General features: G+C 46.2%; 1 protein-coding gene across 3 annotated transcripts in view; it reads left to right on the plus strand.

The window, feature by feature from the left end:
* Window positions 1–12,458, plus strand: part of AASDH (aminoadipate-semialdehyde dehydrogenase) — an 853,386-nt gene that overhangs the window by 170,165 nt on the left and 670,763 nt on the right. For all 3 annotated transcript variants that reach the window (XM_069631618.1, XM_069631617.1, XM_069631619.1), the window contains exon 4: window positions 6,357–6,688. In XM_069631618.1, the coding sequence (XP_069487719.1) occupies window positions 6,357–6,688 (332 nt within the window). The remainder of the gene's footprint in view (window positions 1–6,356; window positions 6,689–12,458) is intronic.

Raw genomic sequence — 12,458 nt, forward strand, 5'->3', positions numbered from 1 at the left:
ACAACTTTTTCTATACGAACAGCTGCAACGTTATGTGAGTACTGTTTTTTTTTTTTATTATTCTATGGATAGGGCCCACTGTCGGTGGGGTGAGACTGGGGCTCGCTTGTTGGTGGTGTGGGTGGGAATGGGCCATCTGGGCAGATATTTTGGTGGGCTGGGACACAATTGCAGGGGCAGGCCACAAATTGCCCCCCATGCCAGCAGAACATTGGTGTTTCCCTGGGAGCGGATGTCTCCCATGTGGGTTGCCCACCTGCAAGCCCAGGTTGCACCTCTGGTTGTGCTACGTTACAGAAGTCCCCTGCGGGGAGGAATGGGGATGCTGCCGGGGCTCCCTGGAGCTGCCGCTGTGCTTAGGGGACGGTACACCCACATGGTACATGGATGTCCAAGGCCGGGGACATCACCTCCAACCGCCCTGGAGATGCAGATGGGCTGTATTACAGCTTTTCCCTTCAGGAAGGTATTGGCACACTGCCGGGACTCCCTGGTCGGGAAAAGCTGTAACGCAGGCCAGCCAGAGCTCCAGCAAAGTCGGCGGTAATGTCCCTGGCCTTGGGCACCCTTCTGCCATTTGGGTCTTTGCCAGGGCTTGTGGGTAATACATTCTGGGGAGATTTGCACAAGTCAGACATCTTTGGATTCCCACTGGTGTCCTCTTTTCAGAAATGCATGGGGTTCCTATTTTTCTTGGTGGCTTGGACGCCCTAGGCCCAAATCTGTATGGTGTGCACATGAGTCAAAATCCTGCTGTGCGAAAAGAGTTGGGGTTAACCGTGTTTTCAGCTTCGCCCTTTGCGCCCCGGTAGGTGCACCCACACATGTGAGATGCAATTTTCGTCGGGACACCTGTGGGAACCCAGGAAAACGGGGATCCCCATGCATTTCCGAAAAGAGGACATCCGTGGGAATCCGCAGAGGTCTGCCTTGCGCAAATTGACCCCGTTTGTATTACCCACAATCCCTGACAAAATGTGACATTTGGTGGGGAAAAAACGCAATGTTCACTTTGTCGGGGGTTCTGGGTAATAAATTCGGGGCCGCTTTGCGCAAGTCAGACCTCATTACTACGGGTGTCCTCTTTTCAGACATGCATGGGGTTCCCAGTTTTCCTTGGTGGCTTGGACACCCTAAACCCAAATCTGTATGGTGTGCACATGAATCAAAATCCTGCTGTGCGTAAAGAGTTGGGGTTACCCGTGTTTTCAGCTTCGTCCTTAGTGCCCCGGTAGGTACCGTTTTCGTCGGGGCTACTCTGGGATCTCAGGACGGAATGCCATGCGTTGGAGGCGTGTTTTGGTGGTTGACCAGAGTAAAATTTGCGGAAATTGTGTGTCCCCCCCCCCCCTCCAAATTTGGACTTTGCCGGGGGTTCCGGGTAATACATACTGGGGCGATTTGCAGAAAGTCAGACCTGGATTCCCACGGGTGTCGTCTTTTGGGAAATGCATGGGGTTCCCTGTTTTCCTTGCTGGCTTCGACACCCTAGGCCCAAATCTGTAGGTTGTCTCCCCAAACCCTTTGGGGGTTACAAGTGGTGTAGCCTTTTTCCTTTTGCGTTCAGGTAGGTGCACCCACACATGTGAGGTACTTTTTTCATTGGGACACCTGTGGGAACGCGGAAAGGTAGGCCATGTGGCGTTGGCGGCGTGTTTCGGTGGGTGAGCAGAGTGAAATGTGCGGAAATTGGGTTTTTCCCCCCAAATTTGGACTTTGCCTGGGTTTCTGGGTAATAAATTCTGGCCTGATTTGCGCAAGTCAGACTTCTGCGGATTCCCACGGGTGTCCTCTTTTCGGAAATGCATGGGGTTCCCTGTTTTCCTTGGTGGCTTGGACACCCTAGGCCCATATCCGTATGGTGTGCGCTTCAGAAAAAATCCTGAAATTCAGCTGTCAGAAAATACTTGGGTTAGCCGTGTTTTAGGCTTTCCCGTTTGCACCCAGGTAGGTGCACGCACACATTTGAGGTACCGTTTTCAGCGGGGCACCTGTGGGAGCGTGGGAAGGTATGACATTTGTTGAGTTTGCGTGGTTTTCATAATGTTTTGACCCATTTGCTGCTGCCCTTTGTCACTCAACCCTTTCATTTCCCAAATGTGACCTACATTTAGTTGCTGCTTCAGGCACCACACACTTTTGTAACCTGCACAAGTCACCTACCCTTGAAAAGATCTGCCTGTGCTCTTTCAAAAAAAATGTATGCTTGCCCTTCGTCACCATATTGGTTTTCCTGATTTACACATGGTAAGCACGTCTGTTCAGGCCGTAAACATAAAACTCCTGTGTACCATGCTCAGTTTTTGGCTTGTGGTATTGCTTGTTTTGTGAAACACTACAAAAAATGTGTGATTTCCTAACTGCAAGAGCCGGGGGGGTATGTAGCGGAGCATTGTTTTTCTCAAAATTCATAGAAGCCATTGCCATACCAGACCAACTATGTCCAACGCATACCTTTTTTTCGGTCATTTTTCCGCCTTTTCCCCAAACTATGAAATTATTCCCTACCTAGTTGTTGCCTGACCTGTGCAAAATCACCTCTTCCTAAACTTGGAAATGTGTCTACTTTTCACAAATGTATGCCTTTCTTTCCTCCAATTCCGCTTTCCTACCCTTTTCTTGCATTCCGTCCACGCATGTCCAATTGGCAAAAATGGCCAAAATCGCCTACCTCTCACAAAATGGTTGATAACCACATCAAAATATTTTTTCTTTGTTTCCACTCAACCTGTTCTTGAAAGCCAGGAAATTGGGGAATTCAGCACAGCAAACCATTTGTTCCAAGCTCTTACAAGGAAAAAACCACAGGCTTCTTTGTACATCATTTTATTGGCATTTTCTGAAAAAACCAAAAATGTTCGCCCTTTTTGGTTATTTTGTCTCAACCCCCTACAGCAACCTAGGATTCCTGGTTGGCGTTACGACCGCCTACTTGTGGGGAAGAAAGGGGCCAAATTTGGCTGAGATAACTCATGTAGCAAAAAGTTGCAAGGCATTGAATGGTGACATACCAAAATGACCAGAAAAGGCCTTGGCACTGGGGGGGGAGGACCATGGCACTTAAAGGGTTACTATATATGCACCCACGACTGATACACTGAAGTTTTTCACATGCGTTCTCACATAGTGTGCTCGCTTCATGGGGGCCTTAACAATGGTCAGGGGGAGACCTGAACGTAGCCTTGGATCCACTATGGAACTGGCAGGGCACAACCACGGCTCCATAGACTACCCCGCTCAAGGTGACCACTCTAAGAACCCTTATGGGAGATCTTATACTCGGGTGGCTCACATGCAAACAGCAGAGGGATTACACATTCTATTAGCTACTCTAGAATTGATTATTGGCTGGTCCCCTCCAATGTCACTTGCCTGATTTGAAAGTCTGACTTTCTAGGATTGACTTTGTCGAATCACATGCTGGTACTCTTGCGCATTGTGCTACCTGACGCCCCACGCAGTAGGCTGTCATGGCGTCTGAACTTAGGAGCCTTGGCGCTTCCAGATTTTCCTGAGCGCTTGGAGAGGGACATTGAACTGTTTTGGCAGGATAATCTGACTGCAGAGTACTTTGCACTGGATTGTTGGGACTATTTTCAGGCATCCGAGAAGCAACTTTAACGCACACATGACCCCCAAAGCTACATGCACCTTCTCAAACTTTGAACTGACCTAAAACAGGTGTCCGCCGCCCACGCTCAGAAATTATTCACGAGCTGGTCACAAACATAATTTTGAGAGGTGGATAGGCCCTTGCAGCTGCCGGCGAAAGTCATTGACTCAATCTGGGATCAGAGTGGGAACCTGCTAACTGGGGACGAGAACATAAATACTCGGTTTGCAGAGTATTACAGCACACTATATGCAAAGTCCAAACTGCTTGAGAACCACTGTATCAGTGAGTTCCTCACAACCATCACATTACCTGAATTCACTGCATCCTTGGTAGACGATCTCAATACCCCAATCTCTGCATTAGAGATTATCCGGGCTATCAATTCCCTCTCGGCAGGCAAGGCATCCAGGCCGGATGGATTGCCCATTGACTTCCATAAGGCGTTGGCAGACCGATTGGCGCCAATAGTTGAGTCTGTTTTCAAGGGCCTGTGCCAGTGGTAACCTGCATGCACAATGCTGGCAGCCAACATTGGCAGGATTAGGGTGCATCTGATAATTGAGCCAACACTCCTAAAATGCCATACTCATAACGTCTTGTTACCCTGGTGTTCACCCTGGTAAACACCAAAAGATCTTTTGCATTCATTGAGTGTTTGACCCGCGGGCGAGCTAATATACTGATACGGCGTGCACAAATGAAGAAATCACACAGAAGTTGAATTTGATACGTGGAAATGTACCTTCTCAGCAGGGTGCCGATGTCAGCATCTGAGACATGGGGTTTGGTCATCTCCACGTGATCCTCTGTTCCCTCGTCTCTGTCTGGGTGTCCAGGTCAAAAGTATTGAAGGAGGCCTCCCTTCTTTGCCTGGAAGACACTCCAGTACTTCCTGCAGTCCTATGGGACTCCCCGCGAATGGGGAGTAACGGAATGCCAGCTCCGGAATTACCGGACCACCGGGACTGTAATGCCCCGGCAGGTCTGGAGCTGGTAAATCCCTATGGGTCAGGTGGCAGCCTACCGGTTTTACCGGCACTGCCACCGCCGGCCGCGTAATGAGGCCCAATGTATACTGAGTGCTCCAGATAAGATTTTGAGGTGGGAGTGTTTTACTCCCTGTATTTAAACTTTGAGAGTAAATGAGATTTTAAGAGTAAAAATGACTTTTTTCCTTTGTAAGAGAGTAAAATGTATATGAGATCCAGCCGACGTGTGCAAAAACTGTATGGAAATCATTAGTATGCGGCAGCTTTCTGCATTGTGACAGAATACACCTTTCATTATTTCTCTAAGGTCTGGCCATTCTATCTCTCCTGTCTATATTTAAATGTTGAAAACCTAGCCAATTACATAGTAAAACAAGCATGAATTGTATTGCGTGTTGACCTTTTGTCAACACGCAATACAGAATTGAATTGTCTTTTGATGTTTAACGAAAGTCCTCATTTCCTGGAACTATTAATACCTAATGGTATGCCAATGTTATGATACAACGGTGCAGAGAGACAAGGACTCCATGCGAAATTCTATATCTAATCTTATGGTCAAATGGTTGTTTATATAGTGCTTTTGGCAAAGCGCTGTACATAACATATTTATCACAAGTATCACAAAACTGAAGTCGGTACTGCATCGACCTTGAAAGGATGAAAGGCTGAGTTTGTACTTACTGGGATTCTAACCTGCAACCTAAAGATTGCAGCAACGAGTGCTCAACCGGCTTTGCTATCTTATTGGCTGACATCCTTCAGAGGTCGGTTAACCGAGTCTCGACTGAGGTATAATAATCCGTGCTTAGGTGTTGGACGAAGCATGTATGAAGCGCTACATAAAGTTAAATACCTATCTGGATTATCACCGGGACAGGTTTTGCTGAGTTTCAATTACAAATGTAATTTTCATTTGTTTTTAAATAGCGCTTGCACTTCCTGGGGAGTCAGGTTTTGGATGTTTTAATTGTGGTCTTGAAGATTTGTGAGGCTAGAACACCTGTGATTGGTGTAATAGACTATCTCTCACCCTTGACCAAAGAGGCTGCTGCCACTGACCATTTATAGTAATGTACCCCATTGACTGCAAGGTTGAATGGATGTAAACTAGACCGTGCATAGTCATCATTAAGAGTGTAAACTAAGTTAGAAGTGTAAAAATGATCTGCCTCTGCATGATTATGCACACAGCCCAGGAACTCGGAAAAATACAATTGTGCAATACTGGTTTGCTTTCACTAAATAAAAAAGGCATCATTTGATGCAAAATATTAATTCTCATTTGCAACTTAGTTTTCCATTTTATTAATTTTACAATCCTAATATTTTAGGAAAATAAGTATGCACAGTTCTTCTGTTTGCTCCATGAGCAGCAACACAGCAGAAGCTGAATGGAAATAAACCATTCTTTTTATCTCAGTGTGCAGTTTCTTTTTTTTGAAAGGCTTCAGAGAAATACATTCTGTTTCAGAGGATTTTAACCATGGCTTGCAATTGCATCCATGTAGATAAAAATCAAAAGAAGCCTTCTGGTTTCTGTCAAGTAACCTGACCTTTGTACTGCCCTCTGCTCTAAACAGGTGCGTAAATGTACATAGGAAAATAATAAAGCTGTCATATTTACACGATTTACATGCGTAAAAAGGCCTGGCACGCTCCTTATCTGGATACCTGTGTATACTTATATAGTAACATTAGAATTCTGCATTGATGTTTCTATTAATCAGTTTCTTTGTTCTTTATTACAGGAATTTAAAGCGTCTTATTCTAGCTTGCTTCATGAACAAGATTATGTATCCGGACCTCTTGGGGTAACTCTCTTTAAACTTCAATGGAACGCCTCTTCTGGAAGTCTGTTGGTTGATGTAACAGAAGGTAACGGAAATCGTCACAGAGTAAAAACGCATTTTGAACATGAAGAAAAGGAGTTGCTGAAAGGCTCTGAAAAATTTGAATTGCAAAATTCCTTCAAGCACAAACATCGCCTGGCTTATGCTTTGCACACATCTGGGACAACAGGAACGCCCAAAATTGTTAGAGTGCCTCACGAATGTATTGTGCCAAATATTCATCATCTCCGGTAAGTTCAATTGTAACAAATTCTTGCAGAGGGTATGTGCACCTGTGTATTGTGGTATTCTGCTATCTTTCCTTCCCAACTGGTTCGTAATTGCCTTCAAAGCAGGCACACAGGTAAGGCATCTCAGGATAATTGCACTCTCGAAGTCTTTTCGATGGAGTCTTCCACAAGCCGTGTGATCCACATATAGGGCTTAACTGACTGCCACACCTTGTGTCCATTTTTTCCACCTGCATGCAGGGCAGGAATAAGCACCTCTTCTACAGCCCCAGCTTTTCCAGGGAAGTGACTTTTGCTTTGTCCAGTTTTCTTCCTGTGGGAGTGTGAGTTATGCTTAATTTTTCAATTCGATACATTTTCAAAATGAATATCCAACTTACATTTATATATATATGGCTTGCAGTAGAGGATGCTGTCATTATGCCCAATGATTTTCTTTGGCTGTCCCAGACCAAGCCTGCAAGGTATGCTTTGGAAATGTCTGTCTGGAAAGCACCTGTGTCTTGTGTGATGATTGGACGCAGAGACCGCTGAAGTTCCTTCTTCAGGCGATGTCATTGAAGGCACTAGAACGAAAGGTAAGAGGTTGCAAGTTGTCAGTTGTTAAGACAGTGTGAGTACTAGGCTCAGGGCTGAAAATGCCTGTTATTTTCAGTGTCAGTGTCAGGATTGTATCTCCCATTACAGAATTCTCAACTGCTTCAACCGGTGGGCTCAGCCTTCCAATTTTGCAAGCAAGGACCTTGTATAGGGAAAGCTCAACATTTCCAGAACCAGATAGCCCGCAGTATCGGACAGTCCTGATACAGTCACTGAGCTACTGAGGAGGGTGAACCCTGCTTCCATACCCTCCATTTCAAGCAAGGGTATTATGGAATTGATCAGTCCTCCTCTGGTGCCAAACCTTCAAATCTGTGCATCCTGCTCTAGCAGTCATGTCACATTTGCAAGTCAATGTTAGCTGCGGACACTAGCCTGGAGAGTGGGAGAGGCAGAGCAGCACAGCTCAGACTTTGAGGAGGCCCTTCGACGGCTGGAGAAATAAATGGCGGCAGTCTCCCAGAAACGCACACACCTGGAATAAAGAGCGGGGGACAGCGAGGGCAGGTTGTGGCGCAAAAATCTTTGCATCCTCGGGTTGCCTGGAGAGGAGGAAGGGCCCCATATGGAACTTTTCTTGGAGCAATGGCTGGCAGAGTTGTTTGCCCCGAAGAAACTCTATAGTGAGAGCGCGTAGTCGCCCCATACCGGTCATCCCTTTGTTGCGTTATGGCGCCTAATTTCTGGCACTCTTCATCAAATTCTGATTGAAAATGGAGTACTTTCATAACTAATTTATTACTTTCCTCTTCCAATTTTTTTATCTGACTCTGTAAAGTGACTATTTGCTCTGCGCTGACATTATTGTATCTCACTTATTTTAATTTCAGTTGACTCTCTTCCAAAGAGTTAACCTTTTCTTGACACTCCACTCTTAATGTATTTAATTGGGCCTCTTGGTCTGAATTATTTTGCTGTTGCAGAGTCAAGTCCTCTTTTAGCTGTTTGATGTAGTTCTCAACTTGGACCTCAGAATCTTGGCTCTTTTGCAATTTCTCTTCCAACTAATTTTTAGCTCAGTCTGGATTTGAGTTAAGAGCTCAGATTGGTTTTGCGCAAGAATTCTGTTTTCTTCAGATTTTTTCTGCATAATCCCCATATGGAGATATAGGTAGGCTGTGATTCTGACCATTTTAACCTGCTCTTCTTTCATTTTTGGGGTCATGTACAACTTGCTCAAGGCTTGCTGTAATATGCCACCGTCTTGCCACGTCCATGGCGGTAATCTGTTGCATCATTTCTTCTAGCCAGACTTCCTCATCTTTCTGTGCCCACTCCCCTCTGACAAATAATTTGTGCAGAAGGTGCTGCCTAGCCATGTTTATCTCTACTGTGGTCATTATGGAGAGTGTTGTTTCTATATTAATTTATTTCTATAATGGTAACCTGTATTTTGTTGCTTTTTGTCTAGTTCGGGGTTGATATTAATTTATCTTTACACCCAGGCCTGATACTTACTCTCTTTTGGGAGGTGCTTCTACAGTGGAACAGTGTTCTAACACCACAAAGTATCACTACCTTGAAGGTTAGCCTGCTGTGTTAAGCAGTCATGGGTGGCAACACTTTGTCAATCCCCGGCACGAGTTCCCAATCTGTTAAGGATTCTAATCGGGCGTCACACACCAGGGCGTCTTGCCACTAGCCTAGGATGCAACGCACAATTAAAACAATTTTACTTAATTTCCTAGAATTTGGATTGAGCCGGCACCCAACCCGTCTCACACCCTCTTTTACAAATACCCCAGGTCACAATGGACCATGAACCAGGCCGGTGGGTGGTAATACAATATTTATTTTAAATTCAAAGAAAATCACCCAAATTTAATATTGGGCAGCAATCACCAATGGGGTGATAATTACATGGTAAATTGATGAAATACACAAAGTTTGACCTTCTACTATAACATATCCAAAGCACAAATGAATGGGAGCAATTTTACAGTTCGGGTAGATAGCACCCGAGTTAAGATTTCCCCCTGCAATGCTCCCTCAAACCCCTAACGAATTTTGAGTGAATAGAAAGGAGCAGCAAGGAGTCGGGTATACTAGGCAGCAAACAGAATTTAAATCCGACACCCCCACCCCTCACAAAATGGGAGCCGAAATCGGATTTTAAAACCTTTACAATTACATAAAATAGCATTCGGAATTACTTAAATGTGCAGTTGAATGGATTAGGTAACTATGAGTTATAACAGGATCAGGTATGTAGGAACACTAGCCACTACAAGGTAAGGTACCAACAACGGCATATAGTTCAAAAATCAACTTTGAAGTGACAACACAGTGCAGCCAAATCACACGCATAGAAATTGCATTTGCTAATTTACACAGGTTTAAATGTCAAAATGGTTTGAAAAACGGGTGAAATAGACAGAATCGGAATGCGGTTTTTATGCTAAAGGACAGATGCACATCACAGGGATAATATGCAAGTGGAATAGTGACTCTAAATAGATGACTAGATGAGATTTTCAATGGGAAAGGAAATTCTGTTTGAAAAATAAAAGCAGTTGACCGATAAAATCGGTTTAAAAGGAAAGGACAGGTTTTACAGAAACTATATTTTAGTGGCTAGAAAAGATAGAAGCCGCCCGCGACACAGGTTACTTTGCAAGTGTAACCCATTTGCGCCATGTGTCTCTTTATGTGGTAATTAATTAGTTTAATCAAAAGTACTAAGGACTTACACAAGACAGAAATGAGTTGAGAGAATGGCGCTAGCACTATCAAGGACAGGGCGCACGGAGAACTCAGACAGTTTTAAGGATTTCTGCTAAGGCAGTTATGGGATTTCTATGGGGTGGAACCTAGGTACAGAACAATTGATGCAGTTTGTGGGTGTTGGGGAGGGGAAATATTCACAATCAGCACTTGAATGGGGTATTTTGGACAGCGCATCGGGTTTCTGGACAGCAAGGTCACTGATCACAGTGGCGTGCTCTCCTAGAAGAAAACAGCTGGGTCTGTCTGGTCACTGGATACCGAGGGTACAGCTGGCATGTAGGTAGAGGGGCAAAAAGCCGGTCTGGTCTCAGGATACTCTCAAAGGGTACCACAGCTTTTTCCCCTTTCTCCCTGAGTTATTGGGATTTTTAGTGGTTGTTTTTTGCTGGATCAATGTTCCTGCCTGGACAGGGTCAGCTATGCTCTGGCCTGGCAGTTTTAACACAAACCCCCCATCACATTTCTATGCAAGGGCAGCGCATTCATTCAACATTTCACTTTTAAACACATCTTTTCTTGTTTGTAAAAAGCACCAATATACACGTGGTTCATTTTTCCTTTGCTGTCACTTTCAAATGCGTTTTTTTTCCTGGTATCTTTATTCTGAGCATTTTCATGTCCATAGTCAATTTCTATTACACAGGAATCTGTTCAAAGCAATGGTCCAATGAAACTGACACAAGCAAAGAGAGAGAAAGCATCTTATGAAGGGTTTATCTGTGCCATTTTGTTGCAACAAGGAAAGCGTTTTGCGTAAGGCTTGAAGTGAAGTTTCTTTGTTGTTTCACAGATCTTGCCTGACGCAGCCTGTCATTCAATGAGAAATGCCCCCCCTTTTTGCTGGTGCACAACCTGAATATGGAGGGACCTAGCTGGGTCTCACTGGATCAAAACTGTGTACTGTTGAACAGATGAAAAAGAGCATCAAGGTGCAGTCATTTTAAAAGGCAGAATATTTGTCTTTTTAGTGGAAAAGTTTTGAGCTGGCAGGATAGCAGTGCTGCCTTTTGAATTCTTACTTTGGTGCAGTTGAAGCAAATACTGGCAGCAGTTCTCGGGGTGTTCTTTGTTTCATCTTGCCCCATGTGTTGCTGGCAAAACGGCGCAGCCATCATTTTGGAGACTGCAAAACACAGTTTTTAAGGTGATAGTGCTCAACAGAGCCAGCACAGCCATTCTGCTGCTGACTGCTGAGATGTAGTTTGGGAGGTAGAGGAGTTCTGCTGGGCTGGTCAATGTACCCCACAATAGCCGCCTAGGTGCAGCAAGACTGCTGCTCACAACACTGGGCAGTCTCCTCGTTGGACCACTTCAGCTCTGTCCTCCTCCTGCTAGGACCCCCAATGACTGGCTGTTGCCACCATGGGATTGCACCCCTCTGCTCTCCCAGATGCCAGCACGCGACTCTGCTGGAGCTGCCCTTGAAGGGAACCGTCACTGCGTTCCAACCGCAAGGCTGGTTATACCGGCCTGCACTGTCCAGGTCTCACCGCTGTTTGCTGTAGTGCTGATCCAATCGGGTAACTGTCACAATGAGTTCCAGCACCCCTCAGTGGGGGTTCTCCAGTGCCCTCCTGCTTGGGGCATGTCATACACCCCCTAACCCTCCACCTGCTGATTGTGCGCCACCGACCTCCGGGGTAGCACCACAACAATACCACCACCACTGCTCTTTCTCCCTTGTGCCGGGGTTTCCAGATTTCGTTTGGTGCCTGGGCCCTAACACCGTCTGTAAGTGTGCTGCGCACGCCAGGCTAGGCAATGACTGTTGTGATCTAGCCTGAGCCCCCCAACGCAGTTTCCATTCGTGCAGGCTGCCCCCGCCCCCGGCAACCTAACCTGTGCAGCGGATGCCTGGTCTGGAGGTTTGCACGTTGATCTTTATTTATCCCAGCGAGGTGTGGCCCTGCTTACGTTCCCAGCAGGGTTGGTCCTGTCAGCCCGCTGTTACTGAGCTTGCTCTTCTCAGCGTCCCTCCAATAGCCAAAAGACTCTAGTGCTGAGGCACTGAAGGGCGCTCTCCGTTTGCCAACTCAATGCCCCAGCCATTTCTCAGGCACCACCTGCACAGAGCCGCAATGGGACCACTTGCCAGGCTCTCCAGACTCGACCCTCGGGTGGTGGACTTTCAGCAGGCTCCACTCCCTGTCACCGGGGCCGACTCCACCTTCCGAGCACCGGCTAGACTGGGCCCAGCACACGACGCTTGCGGGAGCCGTCTAGAGCCCTGCTCCTACTCCGGCGCGTCCCGCACTTACCGTTGCAGTGCTGGCCTCAACTCCCCGGCCTCCTTTTATTCTACTATCAGGGCAACGGCCGCTTCCCACTAGTGTTGCTAGTGCACTGCTGCTTTCAAAGCTCAAAGACCCAGTTGCAGATGGTTCCGAGCTTCCAACTCAGCCAAAACTCCACAAGTTGCCAGGGCAGGGAACGGAGCTCGGCG

Source organism: Ambystoma mexicanum, chromosome 6q (genome assembly GCF_040938575.1).
Source record: "Ambystoma mexicanum isolate Mex_15411 chromosome 6q, UKY_AmexF1_1, whole genome shotgun sequence".
Classification (NCBI taxonomy): Eukaryota; Metazoa; Chordata; class Amphibia; order Caudata; family Ambystomatidae; genus Ambystoma; species Ambystoma mexicanum.